Here is a 23,624-nt window from a genome sequence, read left to right on the forward strand (position 1 = left end):
TTGTGAAATCACTCATTTGACAGTGAACAATGTTGGGCTAGTTAGTCAAAAAAAGGAATGCATTACACATTCCTTTATTACTCCCCGGAGGAAGTAAACTGTTAAACTACTCATCACTTAACTTTTCTGTTATTCTGTAACATCCTGAAATGCATCATCATCAGTTAGCAATATAAACTAAGGCTAAAGTTCCACATAATGACACAAATCCCTATTGTAACAGGCAAATACATACGATGCTTCTTTTAGAGTTTGAACACAAAACTGAAAACCAGGTCAAAGAGACTTTGAAGCAGGCGCCACTTCCACTTAAATTCTGCTATAGAAACGCGCAGGTACAAATTAAGGTCACAATGCTAAAAGCCCGATTGTTCATCACTTCCTTTGTTACCAGTTGACTATCACGGTCGGGTTGCTGGACTGCTGTCGGTGAACACTCAGCTTTAATGTTACTCTGGGTTCTTTGCTAGCTTTGTGTTAGCATGCCATCTTTGTCGATCCTTTCAATGAGCTGATGTTATATTAGCAGCACAACACAACATCAGTTATTTTGCATTCAGCATTTAATGCTATTGCTACTTTTTGAACCTAGAATCAAAAATGTGGGGTGAATCTTTCTGAGGAAAACCACTTGGTTATTAGCTACCTGGCTCTAAAGCATACTCTGCTTTATTGGCATTTTTTACTGTAATAGGGTAAAAAGTTACATTTAAGATGCGGCGATTGAGACAGTAAACCAATTAGAGGAGCATTTACTCAGTTCCCAGTGCAAGTGAGGTTAAGACCATTTGTCCTATATAATTGAAAAAGCCCTTTTGCAACTAGAGAAGTCGATATCTACTGCCCACATTTAAGGCTCTTCCTCATCTGCCTTACTTTCCAGATCAGAAGGCTACATCCATCTTTTCTTTCCTCCCAAAACTGTGTCACATTAAGAGTGCAAATTAAGAGTGGAAATTATGGGTGGGACACAGGGGAGCAGATCCCAGTATTGTCTTTGTCAGTGTGCTATTACAAATATAGCAACATAATATTCAATAATATGATCATTTACATTGAATGCTTTTGTGCTAATTACAGATGCAAAGCAATACCCTTTCAGTCCATGTACAACCAAAGGCATTTTTTCCATTATATATAGTCTATGTGAAGGACTGAGGTCACACTGCTTTAAAAAAAACCACGTGATGATTTATGAATTATGGGATGTCAGACAGCAAACTAATGACCTTAGCCAGGTGTCTATCACTGTTATTTCAGGCTAAAACCTTAGAAACAGCTGATAATTTGTATAGAATTGCATCACTAATATCTTCTTGTTTATTTACTACTTTTAAACAAAGTTCACTGATAAGAAATGTGCAGGTTAAAAAAGTTGTTTGCGAATGCAACTTCTCGTGTTCCTGATGAAGACCCACCCTTTAAACCTGCCGTAGGGTTTTGGGTGGATATCTGTCGCTCCCAGTTGAGACCAGTTGAGACTGGATGATAATCTGGGAAAAGGCTGGGGAAGATCTGGGGATTGGAGCCTGTGTTATGAGAAGAATGTCTGCTGCCTCACAAGCGTGACCCTGTGGTACATACAGTACAGACATGTAATGTAACACATTGCCTCACTGTCAGACAGGTCAGGACAAGAATGAATACATCAGAGAGCAGCCCGACAGCAAGCCCTGTTTATAATTAAAATCCTTTTTTTAAAAAAAAATATGGGTTGTGTTTGTCAGATGGAAAATTTAGGACGTTTAGAAAAATAACACTCACATAGATATCCCACTGTGGGATGTGCTGGTTGTGTTAAAAATGTTAGTATTTCCTGGTCCTAAAACTGAGATATAGATTTATGGTGTTTATGAATATTTATGAATAGAATCATAGAAACCAGTCACGTTTTGACTGTATGCAACAATTTCTTTTTTCTTTTTTTACAAGAAAGAAATTGTTTGTTAACATATAACATGTTAAGTTCAAGGAGATTTTTTTTTATTTCCTTACATGGTGAAATATTACCACCTAGTGGTTGATGTTGGATATCCTCAACTTAATTTGTTTTTTCATAACAAAGCAGAAAACTATGTTTAAGTCTCAGAATTAAAATAAAATAAATAAAATAAAAATTAATTTATGTTTAATTTTCAAGTTTTGCGCTTAAAAAGATAAGCAGTTTGGATTTTTACCATATATCAATTTTTTACTATATATCAATGCGTTTCCTTCTTTCTTTCTTTCTTTCTTTCTTTCTTTCTTTCCTTAAAAAACAAAACAAAACAAACTTTATTAGTCATAAAAATGACTCCCAATCAAATGAAAGATTTTCAAATCTTTCTAGCTTTTCCGCAAAGGATATTGCAGAAAAGCTAAAGCATACCTGCCTGCTGAGATGCTCCTCAGCAGTGCTAATGGCCATTAGCACTATATGTGCAATATATGTAACTACTGCCCACTGTATTTACCTTGGGCTCTCACCTGCGGAAGATTACATGCAGGTTCGTTTCGTTTCCCAATCTTTAGCTAAATGTTTGTCACTTTTGTTACAAATAGAGAGCGCCGTTTAGCAAAAATATCTCAAAAAAACAAAGTCTTTATTCGGTGTTTTTGTTGTTTCGGTTGTCACAGTTCTGCTGTAATGGAGGAGCTGTTGACTTGATACTATTTTAAGTTATTTCGCCTAAAACATTAGCTACATCTGGACAGTTCAGTTTTTTGCGAGAGACTTTGAATGGAAGCAGTGTGCTAGCTAGCTAGCTATTTATCTAAAACCGGTCGTTGTGTGTTCGCGTTTTCATCAATGATTGTACCTCAGCTGTGAGAATGAACTTTCATACATTTTGAAATATGTGATATATGACGGGAATAACGGTGTATTTTATTAAATACGGTGGAGTGAGTAATGTGGGCACCGTCCCTTCGATAGCTCAGTTGGTAGAGCGGAGGACTGTAGAGGCGAAAGCTGAAATCCTTAGGTCGCTGGTTCGAATCCGGCTCGAAGGAGGCATACTTTTTTTTTTTTTTTTTTTTTTTTACTTCTCAGTAAATGTTTTGACATGCAGCCAGTCGTTTTTGTACTGTTTAATTTAAACGTGTGCTCATTCATCTTTCATTGACAGAGGAATGCGATCAGTTCAGTTGTTCAGCAAGATTACTGTGAAACTCCTAAGTCAAATTTAATGAACCTTGGTGGAGAGGTGGCGCACTGGAAAAGCAATAAAGCATTAATGCTTTAAAACTGCAAGGTGAGATTGCTGAGAGTGCCTTTGTAATCGTTCATGCAATTAATGTTAGTATGCTATTATTCTGTAAGCTTCTTTCAGTTCTTGTCCTGCTAATCTGTCTCACCCCTGTGATAAGGCATACCCCACCTCTTACTGAAATGTGCCCCAGCTCTGCCTCACTCTGGCTGGTAAAGTAAGGAATGGAATGAGTGCATATATGTTAAACTAAATCTATAATTGTAGAGCTATAGCATTTTTTCTGACGTTGAACCGCCTCTGTGCATGTCAGATTTCTGCTCCTGTGCTGCTATCTTGTCCTGAGCTGTTTGTGCAACCTTTGAGTTTGTTGACTGCAGACCTTCTGCTTTATTTTCCACAGGCTCTTCATTTTGGCACCTCAAGGTGGTGGAGCAGCTGTCCAGCCGGGTAGGTGCTGTTTAACTGGGTAAGGAAGCTTCTGCCAAACCTAACTTTCCTGAAGTTCAACACACAAAGACAGGACAAATGTAGCGCCACCTCCAAACTAATTAGCATGTTATTCTCAGGATATGCTGATGAGAGGCTGGAAATCACTGGTATCACTGGCACATTTACTAATTTTGTGTTACTTCACTGAAAACGGTCAGGTTTGATTGATTTTTGAGATATATTTCTACAAATTTGCCTCTCTGTCCCTGATAATAGTATAAGGAACATTATTCACACAACATGACCTAAATGGATGAGAATAGGAGCGCTTAAAAACTTTAATTATGTTAAGCTGGAAATGTATTAATGACAATTAAATAGGATTTAAAATACATCAGCAAAATCACAGGTTGTGCTAAGATAATTATGACTTGAACATTGTACAAGAAGAAATCATGTGACAATAAAGAGTCAATTAGGCACGTTTAAAAAGGGACAAAAAAGTTTAGATATAAACAAGTGGAATGTACATCAGGGTAAGGTGCAGTATACACAAGTTAAACCCAATAATTGCTTGAATAATATTCTGTATGTAGAATAGCCAGTTCATACATTTAGTCTTCAAGGGACATAAGAATACAGCATCCTGAAATCACATCTCCTGAGGTTTGGGTGACTTTTTAACAATTCTTTAATGGGAATAGAAAATTCACAAATCCAACAAACTCAGATGCAAGAAAGAAAGAGCCTGCACACTGCTCTTGTCAGTGAAGTGTCACAGTGAAGCGTAAGCATCCGTTTCTCCCATTCTGCTCCAGTTGGTCTCAGATAATGGCCACACACTTTTGACTAGTTGTGGTGTTGACCAAGATCAGTGTGTAGGATCTTTGTTTTTTTTGTGACTGAAGTAATTGCCCAAAAAATAAAAAAAAAAATAAAAAAACTTGTTTGGCGTGTGCTTTCATTCGTGGCGAACACGCTTCCTGGGGGAGGCCGGAGAGTCCAGGGAAAAGGCAGTGGGAGAGACGGGGCGGGACTCGGGGATGTACTCTGTCTGGTACTTCTCAATGTAAGGTTTGGCCACATTCCACACCTGGGTTGAAAATAAAAGCACATTTAACGACATACCACGTGGAGCTCGCACGTGCACTGAACAACTTTTTAGAACTTGCCTTTTGATCAAGTAGCAGGCGGTGAACTGCTTCGATATCAGGTGACATGAATCTGTCTTTAATCCACGGTCTGTTCAACGGCAGGAGAGTAAAAGGAGAAAGTGGAACAACGGGTAAATATTAACTGTTAGGTATATAGTTTCGACAGGCTCAAAATTTTGTACCTTGGCCGCATCTGTTTGACTTACTTGACCACGCTGCGAACAAGTTCATAGACCTTCTCCAGTGGAGTGGTGGTACGGAGTGGGCGCAGGAACTCGATGCCCTGACATGCGGCCAGCAGCTCTATAGCGAGGACTGGTAGCAGGAAGTATCAATTCAGTTTGGCCAAATCCCAAAAATATATCTCTCATTTTAGTGATAAATATTGAAAACATTAAATAACATAGATCACAGCCAATTGAAAGCCATCTATGGGTTTTTACTGCTGTTTGAGCCTTTAGTTTATTCCATGACTTACAAGAACTGTGGATTTTTTTCCTCAATATTTTTTCAAAAGACGGAGAAAAGAATTTTAAGCACAGAGATAAATGATATTTGATGATAGTTTAATCATTTATCTGTTTTTTAAAACCTGTTGGTTTAAGGTTAACCTCTGTATCCGCCCAGTAACCTGCGGTTTTGTCTTGTCGGTGTACACTGGCATGGTTTTCAGCAGCGACCTTTGCACTTTTTGCAACAGAAGCAGTGGAAACTGACCGGTTAGTCTCTTTGATTCAGGGACGCTTGTTGTTTTCAAAGAGTTAGAGTAAAAACAGGTGGTTATTTGTAAATCTGGTAGTGGTAATGCAGCAGAACTATGGAACAGATTAATCATTTTACTCACTTATTTGTTGTCTGTATAGAGTTTCATTGGAATTTTAGGACTCTCCACCATAAATCTATTGATTATTATACATAATCACAGAATCACGTTGTTAGGAACACCTGCTCAGTTGCTCGTTAGCACAAATGTCTAATCACCCAGTCACATGTTAGCAACTCAGTGCATTTAGGCATGAGACATGATCAAGACAGCCAACTGAAGTTCAAACTGAGCATCTGAATGTGGAAGAAAGATGATTTAAGTGAACGTGGCATGGTTGTTGGCACCAGATGGACTGTCCCAAGTATTTCAGAAACCGCTAATCTACTGGGGATTTTCCCAAATAATCATCTCTAGGGTTTAGAAAGAATTTTCCAAAAAATATCCAGTGAGTGGCAGTTCTCTGGGTGAAAATGCCTTCTTAATGCCAAAGATCACAGTAGAGTGACCAGACTGCTTTGAGCTGATACGAAGGAAACTGTAACTCAAATACTGTTGCTACACATTAGAATCACAACAAATCACACTTTAAAGCAGATGGCCTACATCAACAGAAGACCACTCAGGTGCCATCTATGTCAGCTAAGAACAGGAAACTAAGGGTACAGTTTTCACAAGCTCACCAAAAATTGAACCACATAAAACTGGAAAAATGTTGCCTGGTCTGATGAGTCTTGATTTCTACTGCAAAAGTTAGATCCTTATGACTGGTAGGGTCAGATTTTGGCATAAACAACATGAAACCGTGGATCCATCCTGCCTTTTATCAACAGCTCAGGGTTGTGGTGATGGAGTGGTGCAGGGAACGTTTTTTGGTGCACTTTGAACCATTTCATACCAACTGAGCATTGTTTAAACACCAAATCTTACATATTGTCCATCTTTTAAGTGCTTCTTACATCAGAAGATGGACCAAAGCTCAGATCATCTCAAAGTGGCTTCTTAGACATGACAGTGAATTTGCTTCACAGTCACCAGATTTAAATCCAACAGAGCACATTTGGGATGTGATGGAGCAGGAGATTTATGTGATGGATGTGGAGACAAATTGGCAGCGCCTGTCATGATAGTATGAGGAATGTTTCCAGCTCCTTGATGAATCTGTGGCACAAAGAATTAAGCCAACCCAGTACTTGTGAGGTGTACATAATTTAACAATGCTATACCTTACCTTGCTCCACGTGCTCTATTACCCTCAGGGCCTTCCTAGCAGCCCATCCTCCCATAGACACGTGGTCCTCCGTGGCAGCACTAGTGGACAAAGAGTCCACAGACGATGGGTGACACAAAACTTTGTTTTCTGAAACTGAACAGCGTGAAAGAGTTGAGATTAATGTCAGTGCTCCTGCTCAAATATTGGGTAAGAAGAAAAGAAAAAAAACCCTACAATTTTGTAACATTAGATCTTTTATTAAAAAAATGCACTCTGAAGTGTAATATTCAATATCAAAGCCTGTTTAGTAAATAATGTTATCATAATCCCATTGGAGTTGGAATAATTTAGTAGGAGATTACATGTTATTTCATGTTTTTCACACGAACCTAAGGCGGCTGCAGTGCAGTGGGCAATCATGAAGCCTGAGTTGAGTCCACCCTCGTTGACGAGGAAGGCAGGCAGCTCACTCAGAGAGGGGTTACACAACCTCTCGATCCTCCTTTCGCTGATTGAAGCCAGCTCGTGGACTGCAATGGCTAAAAAATCCAGAGCCTATGAGAAAGAAAACAGTTGTTAAGAAAGAAGAATCAAATCTAAAGCGAACCGAAACAAACTATCTTATTACTACATACCTTAGCTGGGTATTCCCCATGGAAATTCCCACCTGAAATGGTCTCACCTCTTTCTGCAAATACCATCTGGTGAGACCGTTAAGACAAAATTAACTGATTTCCAGTAAAATCCTGTGTGCAGTTTGTGGCAGATCCAACTTCAGTTATCAGACTTGAGACCAAACTGGCTAAATTTCATAGATCAGACTTTTCCTCTAGTTTGAAAGACAGAAAAGGATACAGGGTTGTCAGTGGCACTGTTGATTTCTGTGTTGATGATATTCTGGACAAATGCAATTGTGTCATTGGCAATTCCATGAACCTGCGAGCAGAGAGAGGACACAACACTCAGAAAGAGATGTACGATGCTCAAACATAGTTTTGCTCCAGCTCCATATCTGCTTTCTATGTGGTAGACCCACTATCTAGCACGTGAGAATTCAGAGTTTTCCCTTTCCCATCCAGAAGTTGCAGAAGCTTTAAAACGCTGTGGGAGAAACCTGTGATTTGGGGATATATAAATAAACTTGGGGTTACCTGAGGACAGCACCGCATGGTGTAGGCATCCTGGACTCTGTCACAGAACCTGTGGCTCTCTGTAAAAACACACCAGAACAATATGACACTCATTAAACATAGCATATTTAAGGCTGCATAATATTAGAAGGCTATACTCCATTAATGCCTGTCGGCAAATGCACCCCCAGCAACTCATGCATCTCATCTTTTTTTTTTTTTTTTTTTTTCATCTCATCTTGAGTTGGTGCAACGCTGAAACCACTGCCTTGATCAAGGCCAGTGGTAAGAGCATTTCTCATATGCAAACAAGTTTTCGGGAGGAGGAAGGCACACAAACGTAAAATGCAATGATCAGAACTTTACATGAATATTGTTTGATGTTCATCAAACCTGCAATCTGGGATGGGTGGTGATCAGAGTCCAACAGTGAGCGGAAGCGTTGAGCCACCTCTATTTGCCCCGGATGTGGCCGCAGTGCATGGATGTCTGTGGGAGGAGACCAGAAATTGAATAAGGATGGATGACATGTAGTGCAGTTATACAATTGGAGGTAAATAATTTCATCTAGTTTCTGGTTTTCTTCGGATTTATAGCTTCTGCGCACCACTGTCAAAGGCCTTGGTGGTTCCCTTTAGCACCTCCAGGGTGAGAGCAGCAATAATATCTGCCTGTTGGGCAATCGCCTGGGCTCGCTCCACGGCCTCTGCCCCTAGAGAGGTAATCATCTGTGTCCCATTGATCAGAGCCAGACCCTGTTAGGGAATCCCAGAGAGTGAGATGGGTGTGAAACCCCAATTGCAAAAGAAGAAAAAATTTGAGTAGGTGTGTAACATGTAAATATAAACAAAATGCAGGGATTTTGCAAAGATAATTTTTTTAAAGGACAGTGCCGTTATTTTTACAAGTTAACCCTCATATTACTTTTTCTTTTGCTAAAATTATTTTAATTCCATATATTTGGCCTAATATGTATTTTATTGTATATTTATGATGCAAATGCAGTTTATACTTCAAAATCTGTTATCAGTGAACTCTGGGTCAAATCACAACAGTGCAGACAAATCAAATAGAAGAGCTTTTCTTTTTTTTTTGAACATTACCTCTTTAGGTTTTAGTGATATTGGCTTTAGTCCATGTGCCTCCAGGACCTGGTCAGGAATGAAAGATGAAAAACATTTAAAAAGTCCAGGGTCATCAGAAAGCAAACAATGTTTCCATGTGCACCCTGAAACCTTTCACTCTTGTAAACAAGAGACACGTTTTCCTACGATAGTAGTTGCCCTCTTGTTTTACAACTCCAGAAAAGTCACTCTGAGCTTACGTATTTGGCATCAGCCCACCCGCTCGTGGGAGACCACATTTTTCCCTCTCCCATGAGTCCGAGGGCCAGGTGAGAGAGGGGTGCCAGGTCACCACTAGCACCTACTGTTCCCTTTTCAGGGACAAAGGAGAGGCAGGAGGCTGAGGGGACAAAGTTATAGAGACAAAGGTAAGTCCTATGACAGCTTTCCTACCCCTGTCCTTAAATAAAGTTATCAACAGTTTACTGAAGCTGATATCTCACCAGCTAACTGGTTTGAAGCTTACCGTTAAAGGCCTGGATCATGGCCTGGAGGGTTTCAAGAGAAACACCACTGTGCCCTTTGGCCAAAACATTGATCCTCAAAGCGAGCAACATGCGGGTCCTCTCTGGGCTTAACGGGTTCCCCACACCTATACGTCACAGCATAACTCTGATTAAGATGATTGACGTACAGAGGGCCTGAAAACATTAAAATCAACATATCTGCGTCACAAAGAGTGTCATCACCTGCTGAGTGTGAGCGCACCAAGTTTTCCTGGAGCTCCCTGTGGAACGAAAAGTGCATGGCATCAGTCAACAAACAAAAAGGGCTTTGTGTGTATGATTACAAAGACCAGAAATAGATCATAAAATGTATTTAAGGACAACTTAAAAACTCTACTTGAGTTTGCTGACAGGAATGACAGTTCGGGCAAATTTGCCAAAACCCGTTGTGATCCCATAGACAACTGCAGGGAGAACGCACATAGGGAACTGAACACACAAAGTCTCCTGTTTTTCCAGATACTGTAATTTAGCCAGTTTAAATTAAGCTCATTTGCACTGAATCACTGTATTTTAACCTTTGTTTTCTTTGACAATGGTGTCCAAAAGCTCTCTGGATTGCACAACCTTTCTTTCTGCCTCAGGAGTCAGCTAAAAAACAATGATAAAGGGAGACATTGGATCAAGTAAAAGATTACAACGGACAACAAAAGAGGTTTGTTGATCATTACCTTTATCTTGTAGAGTCCTCTGCCTAAGTTGATGAGATCTGTTGACGTCAGGCTGTTGCCATCCAAAGAAATATACTGGACAGAGAGTTTCACATTTCACTGAGTTAGTTAATATGATATGAATATGTTTTCAATTTTATCGGAAAATACACTTACCTCTTCAGGCTCTTTGTATGCTGCAGTGCTAGTTGACAAACTTAATTAAGGATAACATTTGGCAAAATGTAGTGTCACTCTCAGATTAATTATAATTTCCCACAAGGACAATTTTAACCCAAAATTAAAACAGTATGTGAAGAAAAAATGGCATTAAAAAAAAGATTCAATCGTTTTTAGTGCACACTACAGCACCTACTACAGCTGCTATGGCACAAATATCCAACAAGTGTAAGGATACAGATGAGAAACTCCCGGCTCACACGGAATAAAGTCAGGAGACATGGTATCTCCTTCAATAGCTGAAATGCACAGGAAAATAAATCACAATGTGTGCATTCCCCCCTTGGTTCACACAGTAGTTATATTTAAAGTAAATTACTTATTATACACAATTACGCATCACTGAAGCAGAGTTAAAGGTAAACCATCGTCACCGTCCTTTAAATGTGTTGCACACATTTTTAATATATGCATTCTTCGTGTAGAAAGTTATTACCAAGCTCGACAAAGTCGTTATCCTCCAGTACATCTTCGATGGTGTCATCCGCGTCCAGCAGACCCAAACCCTGGCACCTGCGCACAACAAAACGTGTATCTTTCACAGCCGTGATGCCGCCGTTGTCCGGTTTGTTCTTTATGTAACGTTTAAGCGCTTCCTGTCCGAGCCACTGGATGGTTTTGGAAGTGTCCCGGCAGGGCACTGCCAGCCACTCATCTCGGATGTGTACAGTAAAACGAGGCATCGCGCATCAGCGGGACTTGGCTGCAGTGAGTCCTGCGCGCCGCTCTCTGAGGTACCACTCTGGGCCGTTTACAGTTCGGCCACCAATAACACGCAGCTGGGGGAGCCGCGCCTCCCCAGCATCACACCTCTAGAGATCATTGACCCACACGGACCGGTCTCAGTCTCACAAGTTCTTCCAATCCAATCGATGCGTTCACGTGATGTTTGAAAGTGCTCAAGTGTCTATGGAGGCTAAACACAGTGAATTAGATTAGAGGTCACCAGAGGAGTATGGGGCACCGTTTGTAAAGTGAAACATGCTGAAATTAACGGCAATATTTTTCCACATTTAGCTCAAAACCTTACAAAAAAGATGTTTTTTCGAGTTATTTTTTTTTTACAATATTTATTTATTTAAAATATTTGTAACTTGTCATATTTAAAACACAATTTTAAATGTTAAATTTAAACGTTAAATGTTAAATCTAAATGTTACAGGAAAGTAAATATTTAGCTAACATGCAAATTTATTGTACGGCTCAACGGAAATACCAAAATAAAAGCTTTACGAAAACCTCCGGTGCAAAATTGTCTAAGGAGCTTGGAAAGAAAAGCGTCTGGACTTCTTTGAGTTGCTTGAAGACGTTTCACCTCTCATCTGAGAAGCTTCTACAGTTCTAAGGGTCAAATGGTGGAGAGTCCCAGATTTAAACCCAGTGGGAGTTTCCCCCCAAAGAGGGACAAAGGACCCCCTGATGATCCTCTACCTAATCACATGAGCCAAGGTGTGAAAACGGGTGTGGGTCACAATCAGCCAAGGTTTCGGGTGAGCTCATTGTGAAACCTGGCCCCACCCTATCATGTGATTTCCTGAGGTCAGATGGCCCAGGATGTGAGTGGGCCTTAAGGCGTCTGGGAAGGGATCTCAAAACTGGATTATAGATGGCAGACAGCTGGTGTCGTAAACCACCGCCTTCAAAGATGGTCGCTCACAGTGGATGTAAATGGCTTCTTTCACTCCTCTTTCAAACCATCTGTCCTCTCTGTCCAAAATGTGAACATTGGCATCCTCGAAAGAGTGACCTTTGTCCTTTAGATGCAGATGAATCCCTGAGCAAAGACCACAACATCACTATATTACCAGCTGATAAGGGAAGGTGCACCGTGGTCCTAAACACAACGGATTACCACACAAAGATCACTACTCTCCTCAGTGACAACAATACCTACGAAGCCTTAAAGCGGTTGTAGCCAACCTTTACATGGAGGAAGTGGCAAGAAAGGCTCTTGGCTCTTTTAAAGGGAGAGTACCCAGCCACTGGTACAGATATGTAGACGACACCTGGGTCAAAATCAAAACACAAGAAGTGGAATCCTTCACTGCGCACATTAACGCCGTGGATAAAAACATCAAGTTCACCAGGGAAGACACAAAGGACAACTGTTTGCCTTTCCTGGACTGCGCTGTGCACATTGAAGAGAATGGCAACCTCAACATTGAAGTTTACCGGAAGCCCACACACACGGACCAGTACCTCCTCTTTGACTCCCATCACCCTCTGGAACACAAACTTGGGGTAATCAGGACCCTACACCACCGGGCAGAACATGTTCCCTCTAAGCCTGAAGGGAAAAAGAAGGAACACACACATGTAAAGGAAGCACTCAAAACGTGCGGCTATCCTAATTGGGCATTTATAAAGTCAGCAAAGATGCACAGAAAAGAAGATCAGACACCAGCGAGGGAGGATAAGAAAGACAGATGCAACAACATTGTCATCCCCTATGTAGCCGGTGTATCAGAGAAACTCAGGAGAGTTTTCTCCAAGCACGACATCCCAGTGTACTTCAGACCCGGCAACACACTCAGACAGAAACTGGTTCACCCGAAAGACAAAACTCCTAAACACAAACTCAACAATGTGGTGTACGCTGTACAGTGCAACGAGGAGTGCCCAGACCTCTACATTGGAGAGACCAAACAGCCACTTCACAAGCGCATGGCACAACATAGAAGAGCCACCTCCACGGGACAAGACTCAGCAGTTCATCTGCATCTAAAGGACAAAGGTCACTCTTTCGAGGACGCCAACGTTCACATTTTGGACAGAGAGGACAGATGGTTTGAAAGAGGAGTGAAAGAAGCCATTTACATCCACTGTGAGCGACCATCTTTGAACAGAGGCGGTGGTTTACGACACCAACTGTCTGCCATCTATAAGTGAAGCAGCTCATGGCGGTGAGAAGTGACCATCAGGGGAGAGCAGACACAATCTGACCACTACCGGCACACTTTTGCACCGAAGGTTTTCATAAAGCTTTTATTTTTGGTATTTCCGTTGAGCCGTACATTAAATTTGCATGTTAGCTAAATATTCAGTTTCCTGTAACATTTAGATTTAACATTTAAATTTAACATTTAACATGTAGATTTAAATATAATATTTAGATTTAACATTTAGAGTTAAATATAATATTTAGATTTAACATTTAGATTTAAATTTAATATTTAGATTTAACATTTAAAATTGTGTTTTAAATATGAAAAGTTACAAATATTTTACTAAATGTTGTAGAAAATGACTCGAACAAACATGTTTTTGTAAGGTTTTGAGCTAAATGTGGAAAAATGTTGCCGTTAATTTCAGCATGTTTCACTTTACAAACGGCGCCCCATAGTGGAGAGGTAGACTTTTTTTTTTTAAACTTAAAGTGTAATAGTGCAATCAGTGATGGTTTAACAATGAGATCAAGTTTTTAGCTGCTTCATTTTATGACATGCTCAGTTCTTAGAGCGCAGTCACAGATTAAAGGAATTAAAGCAGAACCTTTGGACCCTGCTGCCTTCACTTGTTAGATATTAAAAGAGGTGTTCAGTGCCACAGCAGCCAGACAGCTAATCAGCTACTGAATAAAATGTCGGCTATATCTTCACAAGTTCTTTCACATTACAACAAAACCTCACAATTTAATGTAATTGGATTCAGTTCTTGCAAAAACAGACACTCTAATGCAGGCTGTAACCTCTGCTTTACTTTTTCAACAGTTATTAGACCAACAATTATTTCTCCTTTTTCTATGGGAGTCAAAAAGGGCACTTATCTACAAGGCCAAGCTTCAAGTGGCAGCAGCTCAATATGTCGAGAGGTCAAAATCATTTTAACTTAATGTATTTAATTTCAAACTGATGCAACACCATCAATATCCAGTAGCTCCAAAAGTTACTATATGTTTTCAAGGATCAACTACATGCAATGATAAACCTCAGGAGCCCTGTAAAAGTACTTAAAAATGATTACAGGAGCCACATCAGCACATCAGTCAGATTTGTTTTCTGTCTTTCATCACAAAGCAAACACAAATAAACAACCATCCAGGCTTTTAGGAAAACATTATTACCAAAAAACATTTATTGCACAGTCAAATTTAATCAGTGCAGTGTAATTGGTTTAAAGGTACAAAGGACAGTCTTTTTTTTTTTTTTTTTTTAATTTAATAGGAAAAAGAATATCGTAGTTGTAGATATACACTGATTAGTGGGTAATTGCATGATTAGTGGGTAATTGCATCTTCCAACAAAGGGATCTCTTAAACTTAGAATTAATCCACTAAAAATCCACAGGAGCAGGGACCGACTTGTAAACTGCCATGTTGCTACACCATCTTGAATCCAGTGGTTGAGATGGACATCACCATTCTGCCTAATTGTGTTTTATGTCTGTGGCTGGAGACATAGTGCGCCAAAGGCCGAGGACAGTCAGCAGAGTAGACATGCGACACTCCACTCTCAGGTTAAACAACCTAATCATTTTAAGATAATGTTAGGCCTTAACAAAAATCACACTTTCCCACACTCTAAGAAGTTTAAGCAGTTCAGACTGATATGAGGCTATGTGAAATGTAAAAGCATCACAAGTACATTTCAGTGATAAAGTTATTTAACTGTATTTAAATTTGTCAAACACAAATAAACCCCCAAAACAGCGTTTCACAACTTGCTTGGGATTTAGACAGAAAACCTGTCTCACTGTCAGACCTCCTCCGCCTCCTTCTGGGTCCTTCATGGTCCGCCTCATTGTGCACTGCATCAGCAGAGACACGCTAATGCTGACTGAGATCACAATGCTATATTTATTTGTGGTGAGGATAATTGTGTTTGCAGATGGCTCAAAGCGCAAGGTTTCCTCGTACAAACATGCAGGATGCCTTTTCTTTGTGCTCTCCAAGTGCTCCAGGAACTGGTCATTCTAAACTGGCAGTAGGTGCGGATGTGAGTGTGTGTGCGGTGCCTCTCGTCCTCTGACAGCTGGGATAGACTCCAGCCTCCTTCTAAGCCCCAGGTTGAGTGTTTGAGGTCATGGATGGTTAATTGTGTTTGCCTTAAGAGGTCCGGTGAACACATAATTCACATTTTAGAAGTTAAAAAAAGACCTATTACTGAAGATAAAACACTCATCACTGTCTGAGACATTGTCGCCTCGCTGAATAGTGTTATAATGCGTGTCACTCAGTAGTCTCTTCTTAAAATTAGGAGGCTCATGTCCCATGCATCTTCCAAAATATACACATATGCATTCCTGGTTCATTTCCTTTTTGTTGCACAGGTTCCAATTTTGCCTTTTCTATGTGTTTCTGAAATCAAATAACCAGAAATATGTCTAAAATGTATGAGTTCCAAATGATGTGATGTAAAAAGAAAGTGTGTCCCTATTCAGATGCAAATATAGTCAATTATAATGCGGTGTATCAGCAAGACATATTCAGCAGTATTGATTGGGGGAGGACTTCTGGCCTGCTAACGAGGCGTGCCTGAACGCATCACAGTAGTCTGCAGACCGATGATGTCAGTTTACGAGATGTAGGAGTCTCTGCATCACTATGTGTGCCGACACAGTATAGGCCTACTGCTGACCGTCAGCGGGCAAGCAGTGGAGAAAGAGGAGGGGAGGAAAAGTGTGTTTACACAGACGGCAAACTGCCTGGGGAATCGTAGGAGAGAGGAAGTCAGCCGGCTCTGTGTCTGCCTGCTCCAACTTCCTGCTCAGAAAAAGAAAAAGCACAGGATCCTATTTCAGTCCAGCACAACTCCTGTAGACCAGAAGTAAGCATGGAAAAACAAGGAATCACACAAGCGTCGCCGTAAACTTTTTCGGAGGGACCAGACCGAGCCGGAGATCGCAGGTAAGGTCAAAAATAAGCGGGCGTCTTTCCGTGAACAGCGCTTTGTTGCCTGATTGGTGGCTTGTGTGTGTGTGAGAGAGAAATAACGCATGCCGAGTGGGGCGAGCGGCCGTAATTGCGTTTCAGTTAATTGTCTTGGCTGTAAACACGTTTGGTTTTTTGTTTTCTGCTTCAGCTTAAAGTCTTAAGGTCGAGCTGGTTTCTAAGTTTCTACACACGAACGGCAGATTTGGGGCCAGACAGAAATGTATCGTCTTCCGGTGCGAGCAACATCTTGAAAATGAGTCAGTGGGGCAGTGTAGTGATTCAGACCTCCGTGCGTAAAAGTGAGTGTAACTTTGCAACTGAGCAAAGAAAAAGAAAAGGGAGAGGCAAATGAAAAAGCAGTGGAAAAAAACAACAACAGAAAAATAGCCTCAGAGTCATTAAAACCTGTTTTCAGATGCTTTTTTTCTTGCGGGTCCCCCTGTTGAATTTTCCACCGCCAGTGAACAGGAAGAGAGCAGATTTAGTCATGGCTAAGTAATGTCTGCATACACCATCTAATCTCATTAGGAGTTTCCGTTCAGCCAACACACTGGATGGCTTTGTGCACACGCGAGATTTCTCGGGGCGAGCATCCCGCAACAGGGCTCGTCGTGCCCCGACCAAAACCACCACAATATTCCCCAGATATTCTTAGAAAGACTCCTAGCACTATTTCATTTGCGGTTCTCACAGTGACTAGTTGCCTCGCTGCAGAGCTGAGATGTGGGCTTTTTAAATTTCTGTTTTGCTAGGTTTAACTCTCTGTTGTTTTTTCCTGTAGTGGGTTAGTTGTACTATATTTAATAGGTTATACTCTATGAAGTTACTACTGAGGTCTGACCTGCAGCAGCAGCAGCATGCTTAGAGCAAAGCGGAATTTTCAAAGTCACACTGTCCTAAATTGCAGATCTGTCTGCTCAGTGTCCCCTCGCTGCAAGCGGAAAGCTTTACTTTCTAAAGTCGAATTGAAGGCTGGGTGTAGAGTGGGTTAACGGGTGGAGCTGTGAAAAAGGGGACAATGATGTGCTCTTTTGACCCTTATCCCTCTGGGAATTTTGTGGGAAGTGTGGCAGGATCAGGGAAGCACTCCCCTGCTGTGGGATCCCCTCTCCTCGCCATTTGTCCTTGGAAGTAGAATAGGAGGAAGTCCTGACTTTGACAGGTTTGTAGTTTCACATGGCAGATAGAAAACTCAGGGGATGGCTTGTGTCGGAAATTAGTTTAGCCCTCTCTCTCTCTGCCCGTCCTTTCTGGACAAAGATAAGCAGCGGTTGAAAAGCTTCTCCATAATCTCAGTTTTCTTTAATGGCTTGTCATTTCAATTTCATTCATATAGCACCAAATCACAACAGCAGTCATCTCAAGATCTCAAGCTTTATATTGTAAAGTACAGAGCGAAACCCCCAACAAACAAACCACCCAATTTGAACAAGCACTTGGCGACAGTGGGGAGGAAAAACTCCCTTTTAGCAGGAACAAACCTCCGGCACAACCAGGCTCAGGTAAGGACAGCCATCTCCCGTGACCGGTCGGGGGGTGATGGGAGGAAGACAGGATAAAAAGACAGACTGTGGAAACGATAATGAAATGAGAGCACAGTCCTTTCCATCAGTATTCAGACTTTATGTCAAAGGTCTGCTGTAATCATTTCCAAAAAAAGAAGCTTTACATCATTCAGTTATTTGTTGCATACTCGACTCCTCTGTTCATTCTCCACCTAAAACAAGCCATTTAACCTCCTTGTGGTTTTTTTTTACTTTAACTTTCTTCTTCTTTCTTGGCTTCTCTGCACAAACAAAAGATTTGAACTTGAGTTGGGTGAAAGTTCTGTTTTAATAGTTAGACCTTCATGACATCACAAAGAACCAACAAAAAAAAAATATCCAAATCATGTAAACAAGAGTAGAGATAATAACATGAGTGAGATTAAAACTAACGTACTGAAAATCATTCATCATCAATCACATTAAAAAAAATAATTAAAAATGGCCACCAGTTTCTCCTAAGGTGATGTCTCACCATATTTTCAGATAAACGCACTATTCATAGTGACACAACTACAGAGAATAGCAGCGCATCACCTTACAGTAACATTCTGGCCTTTGTTACTTGAACTATGACTTAACACATCATCTGCTTTATTGTCAGTTTCTTAGTAGTCATGTGATTTAATTTTTGTATTTTGAAATCAAGCAGTCATTCGAGCTCCGCTCTCGTCAGAGTTGTGGGGACAGAAACCCCCACTGCCGTTACTAGCATGTGAGCTCCTAGCAGGCAGGCAGACAGGAGCTCCGAGGCTGCACATTCCTCTATTAAAGGAATAACCCACCCCGTCGTACTTCCTCTGGAGAGAGGGCCAGGTTGAACCGCAGCATATTTCTGGCTTGAGCTGTTGTTAGCCCCCCCTCCTCCCTTATTTTTTTCTCTCCTGTGGCTCCTGCTGCTGTTACATTACACTACACTCTTGACACACACTGTTCTATTCATTGGCGGTCTGCTCTTTCTTGCACCACATGTTGGAGCTCAAACAGATCGGCCCCTCTTTAGCCAGTAACTTAATTTAGTCTGTGTGCAATAAAACACAGTGGCAAGGCAGAACTGAGAAGGGGCGGGGGGGATAAAGGGATTATATTTAGATGAAATGTTGGGTTGTTTTGTTATAAACAAGTTATAAATGGGACTAAAGTAAAGTGTAAAGAGGGACTTGCCTTGTTTCCCTCCAAAGGTTTAATTTGTGTGCTTATTCTGTCACTGTGGCACCAGGCAGGTGTTACACACGCCAGTAATTTGGGTGCTTTTTCAGTAACGGCCTGCATCTGTTAGCATGTTTGGTGCTACTCTCCACACGCTGACCTAATCATTTGTGCGTCTCGCTGCAGGAATGGACAGTGCCATCACTCTGTGGCAGTTCTTGCTGCAGCTGCTGCTCGATCAGAGTCACAAGCACTTGATATGCTGGACGTCCACAGACGGCGAGTTCAAGCTCCTCAAGTCGGAGGAAGTGGCCAAGCTGTGGGGGCTGCGCAAGAACAAGACCAACATGAACTACGACAAGCTGAGCAGAGCCCTGCGCTACTACTACGACAAGGTTAATTAAAGTGATTCTAGTTGCCTCTCCATAATAGCACAGCTAATCGTGTGACCGCAGCTGCTGTGATAGGTTAGCTGGGAGAGGAGTGTGACGCCACGACACATTCTCTGTTCTTCCCTTTAAAATCCCCTGATAGACACTTCTGCTTCCTCTTTCTTGTAAAGCGCACACACAGATCTGACTGTGATGTAACAAAGCACTACTTTAGTGTGGCCCCAAACACTCCTCTGATACTCTATGTGTGTACCTGGTTTGTTATTCATAATGATCTTATCGCGGTGAATTGTGTTTGCATGTTTTGCAGAACATCATCAAGAAGGTGATTGGCCAGAAGTTTGTTTATAAGTTTGTGTCCTTCCCTGAGATCCTTAAGATGGACCCGCAGGCGGTGGAGATGGGCCTGGCTTCGGGAAGGCTTCCCCTTCAAGAACAAGAGGCCCAGGAGCTGGAAGTGGAGGAGGAGGAGGAGGAAGCTGAGGAGGAGGCCCAGAGGAGGACCCTGGCAGCCTTGGGGGCACAGCAGTGTCGGAATGACTACCTCCACTCGGGTCTCTACTCGTCATTCAGCATCAGCTCCCTGCAGAAGCAGCCCGAACTCTTCCGTGCCCTGCAGGAGCGTCAGGAGGAGCAGCGCTCCGTCATCCGCTTCGGCACCAATGCCAACGAGAGGAGCTCTCCTCCCTCAGCCAAGCCCGAGTCCTATGTCTCACCGGGGCCATCTAAACTCGCCTCTCATTCCCCCTCCCCGTCCTCTCCTCACACTCAGCGCGGCCGGAGCCCCGCTGCTGAGGAGGAGGAGCAGGAGGACTCTGACCAAAGCGCTCAACCCCTCAATCTGTCCTCCGGACACAGAGGGCGAGCCCTGCAGCCTCCTGAAAAGAGGAGCAGCAGTGGCGGTGGCAGAAGCAGTTCTCTTAACAGTAGCGCTAACCACGGAGATGGACTCCCCCCAAAAAGCAAAAAGCCTAAAGCTCTGGAGATTTCAGCGCCGCCCCTGCTGCTGGCAGGGAGCGACATCGGCTCCATCGCACTCAACAGCCCGGCACTGCCGTCTGGGTCACTCACTCCGGCCTTCTTCACTGCACAGGTGAGATGAGCAGCAGAACTCTACAGATGCTACAATGACACTATATCCTCCCTCATTTCTAGACATGAGTCATATGTTGAGTCTCAACTGTGATTATGTGAGCACTTTGAGGACTAGTGACTCATTCATTGAGTGTCAAGGTGCTTTCCAGCATTTTGCCATCACATTGGATTAAATACGATTTGATCCCTAATTTAAGATCTAACACTTCACTCACACCTAGGATTGCACTCTTCATCTTGCTACAACTTTCCCTTCTCACGAGCACTCAGTCGCTCCCTTTTTTCCCCTCTTTGTGATTTAACACAAACCCAGTAATCTCACTCCCTGCCAGACCACAGCTGAACGATACAGAGCCTGATAATAATCAGTCTCAGAAAGACGATATTTCTGCCCGTGATGCCATCAGTGCCGTCCCCCCTGAGTGGTACTGTGGCTGATGATTGAACACCAGAGTATGACATCAGCGTCCCCAAAGCCCCTTATAGCGCTTTCTGTATTTAGTCGTGACTTCAAAAAACAGAGAGAGCGGGTGTTAAAAGTCACAAAGAGGTTTTTGCGCAGTTTAAAACATCATTAAAATATTTGTGTGATGTGTAGACCAAGTGCCGCATTTCTGTGTGGCAGTAATGTTTTGCTTTCGTCTGCCTGTGGAGCCATTGTTTTTTGTTTTGTTTTGTTTTTTTCAAATTTTATTTTCTGCCACAAGTTTAGAGCCAAATTCATCGAGCTGTAACATTTTTGGGTTATACCAAAAGATCATAATGGCCCACGTCTCCGGCACAAGCACCAACTTGAGTTTCATCATCTAATTTAGTTAATCGCGTGTTTGTACTGGAATTGTTACAAAGAGAGAGAAAAAAACGAGCGCCACATCAGAGAGGGGTTCGTCCACGCGTCGAGGAAGACTTCGGAGCTACGCTCACACCGCCCGCTGACAAGGGCTGCGTACGATGAGATCAGAGGAGAGCGAGCGGTTTACGCAAATCTTCGGTGAGTCCAACCTGCGAGAGGAGGGGAAGAGGCCCTAAGCGATGCCATATGCTCCAATAATTCCGTTAATACTCGAGCAGCAGGGCTGGGTCCCCTCACAACACTGGCTCACTTCTCTGAGGTGACACAGGGGAAAGTAGGGGAGGAGGGGGGGAGAAGACTAGGGGAGACGGAAGGAGGGAGGGAGGGAGAAATTGATTTCATATGTTTTCTCTCTAGTTCCAAGTGCTTGACGACCACTGCCCCCCCCAAATCAACAACAGCCCCCCCTCCCCTCCTCCTCACATCACCCCTGTATTCGGGAGTAGAAACCACAGACTTCCTTCCTGCTTCGTCAGTTTGTTTTTCCAAACGCTGATACATGTCCGTTCACCGTTTTCAGCATGTTGTGCATTAGCAAAACCCTCAGAGCAACATTCTCAATCCGCTGTGAGTTTTTGTTTTTTGTTTTTAATTTTGTCCCCACTAGTTTGTCTCATTTATATAAAGCCTCCCTCCCTGTGTGTTTACCCGTCAGACTCCCTCGGGTTTGCTGCTGGCTCACAGTCCGCTGTTGTCAGGCATCCACTTCTGGAGCAGCCTGAGCCCAGTCGCTCCGCTCAGCCCCGCCCGGCTGCAGGGCCACAGCTCCCTCTTTCAGGTAAGAAACACATACAGGTGTAGCGGAAGACAGAGGGACAAAAATAGCAGGAGATGAGAATAGAGGGTGTACTCAAAGGATTATTTACTGGTAGCGCTTTAAGCAGAGGAGGAAGTTGGAGAGGCTGCTGGGGCCAAATTAGTGCTTCTGCAAAAGCCTCATTGTTTCCAGCGGTTGATAAAAGAAAAGAGAGCAGAAGACCAGGGCAGGAAAAGCTTTTAGAGAGGGCGATTCTGTGAGCTAGGTGAACCAAACTTTTTATTAAATGATTTCTAATGCTGCCCGAATGTTATGCAAGTATTTACCTAACAGGAAGCAAGAAAACTGTTTTTTTTTTGTGTGTGTGTGTGTTATTTGCAAAGCAGCAGTCACAAAGGGTTGTGAAACTAGTTGAGACTCAGTAAGCAGGTCCTGCAGAGGTGTCCTGTTTCAGACCTTGTGAGAGGGAGAGGAAATCCTGTGAATACTTCCTGTTTGAGCCCAGGGGAGCCAGTCTGAACAGGGTGGACTGGTTTGAGAGCTGCTCCTCATTTATGAAACACACACACATTATACCGGATTCATTGTGCGTAAATAAGACGACTTCTGTTGTAGAGTTGGAGGGGAGAGAGACAAGAAGGAAGCGGCACAATGAATTAAAAAAACAAAACAGGAAACCAGAGCAGTGACAATGCAACAGTTCCTTACCGGAAAGCGGTTTTCATAGAGACTCCATCCCCTCCCCACTAACTCTCAGTCCCTTTCTCTTCCTCTGCAGTTCCCCAGCCTAATCAACGGACACATGCCTGTCCCCCTGCCAAACCTGGAAGGAACACCCTCCTCCCTGCTCCTGTCTCCCACCACTCACAAATCCTGATCCAGGATCTGTGGAAAATGCCCCAAATTCATCGTTCTCTTGTTGAAAGTTTCTCATCATCATAATCAGCAGCAGCAGCGATCTCTTATTCATGATGTCAGATTTTGTCTCAGAAAAGCAGAGACAGTTATGTGACCTCACCTTTTTTTTCTCTTTTTTTTTGCACTTGACTTGCTTCAGATTCTGAGTGGTTGAAAGCACTTGGTAAAAGCCATACGCCACGATGTCTCAGAGACATCTGGCCTCTTTATGATAAAGAACAGCACGTTTCTACACTAGCCTGTCCGCGACGGACAGAAGCGCAGCTGCGAAAGGCTAACCAGCCACTCAGCCTGCGCAGAGCCTGGTTCTTTTAATCTTTAGAAAAAAGAAACAAGTCTACTTGTTTTCCTTAAATGTTAACAATGTGAAACTGATCGTTTCACTTAACGTGGTATTGTATGTAACGTATGCACTATGCTTCTCAGATAGTACCGGCTGTGCCTTGTTGTCCTGTTTTTGTTTTCACTTTATTTCAAAATCTTTTAATGAAGACGAGATTTCAAATGAATGAAAACCTTGTAACACTTACGTTCTTGTTTTTTGGTTTTTTTATACTGGACTTGGTAATACAATATGTATTCTGTATATTTTTTTTGTATTGTGAAGAATGTCATTTTCAATAAACAAAGCATTGAATGCTTAA

At 42.3% G+C, this 23,624-nt stretch overlaps 2 protein-coding genes and 1 non-coding gene across 4 annotated transcripts; 2 read left to right on the forward strand and 1 right to left on the reverse strand.

Moving 5' to 3' along the window:
- The first annotated feature begins 2,904 nt into the window (after positions 1-2,904).
- Positions 2,905-2,991, forward strand: trnay-gua (transfer RNA tyrosine (anticodon GUA)). Its single transcript is given in 2 exon segments — positions 2,905-2,941; positions 2,956-2,991. It is a non-coding gene; the product is annotated as a tRNA-Tyr (tRNA).
- A 140-nt stretch (positions 2,992-3,131) lies between these two features.
- Positions 3,132-23,600, forward strand: LOC146382853 (ETS domain-containing protein Elk-3-like). Of its 2 annotated transcripts, none has more exons than XM_084933820.1 (5): positions 3,132-3,638; positions 19,152-19,360; positions 19,668-20,450; positions 21,961-22,083; positions 22,841-23,600. In XM_084933820.1, the coding sequence occupies exons 2-5, from the start codon at positions 19,154-19,156 to the stop codon at positions 22,937-22,939; spliced, it is 1,212 nt and encodes a 403-aa protein (XP_084789946.1). In that variant the 5' UTR covers positions 3,132-3,638; positions 19,152-19,153; the 3' UTR covers positions 22,940-23,600. The 2 variants fall into 2 exon arrangements, with proteins under 2 accessions (XP_084789946.1, XP_084789945.1); XM_084933819.1 differs by lacking the exon at positions 3,132-3,638 and adding an exon at positions 15,870-16,245.
- Positions 3,918-11,265, reverse strand: hal (histidine ammonia-lyase). Its single transcript, XM_084933815.1, has 20 exons — positions 10,837-11,265; positions 10,579-10,639; positions 10,338-10,365; positions 10,182-10,256; positions 10,029-10,101; positions 9,848-9,914; positions 9,694-9,731; positions 9,471-9,596; positions 9,205-9,344; positions 8,984-9,031; positions 8,488-8,635; positions 8,274-8,369; positions 7,902-7,960; positions 7,606-7,686; positions 7,386-7,451; positions 7,140-7,305; positions 6,769-6,903; positions 4,981-5,089; positions 4,793-4,862; positions 3,918-4,713 (listed from the first exon to the last, which is right to left on the reverse strand). Exons 1-20 carry the CDS (start codon positions 11,081-11,083, stop codon positions 4,582-4,584), a joined length of 1,965 nt encoding a protein of 654 aa, XP_084789941.1. The 5' UTR covers positions 11,084-11,265; the 3' UTR covers positions 3,918-4,581.
- Positions 23,601-23,624: the final 24 nt, after the last annotated feature.

This window comes from Perissodus microlepis, chromosome 7 (assembly GCF_051167445.1).
Source record: "Perissodus microlepis isolate ML-2025 ecotype Zambia chromosome 7, ASM5116744v1, whole genome shotgun sequence".
Classification (NCBI taxonomy): domain Eukaryota; kingdom Metazoa; phylum Chordata; class Actinopteri; order Cichliformes; family Cichlidae; genus Perissodus; species Perissodus microlepis.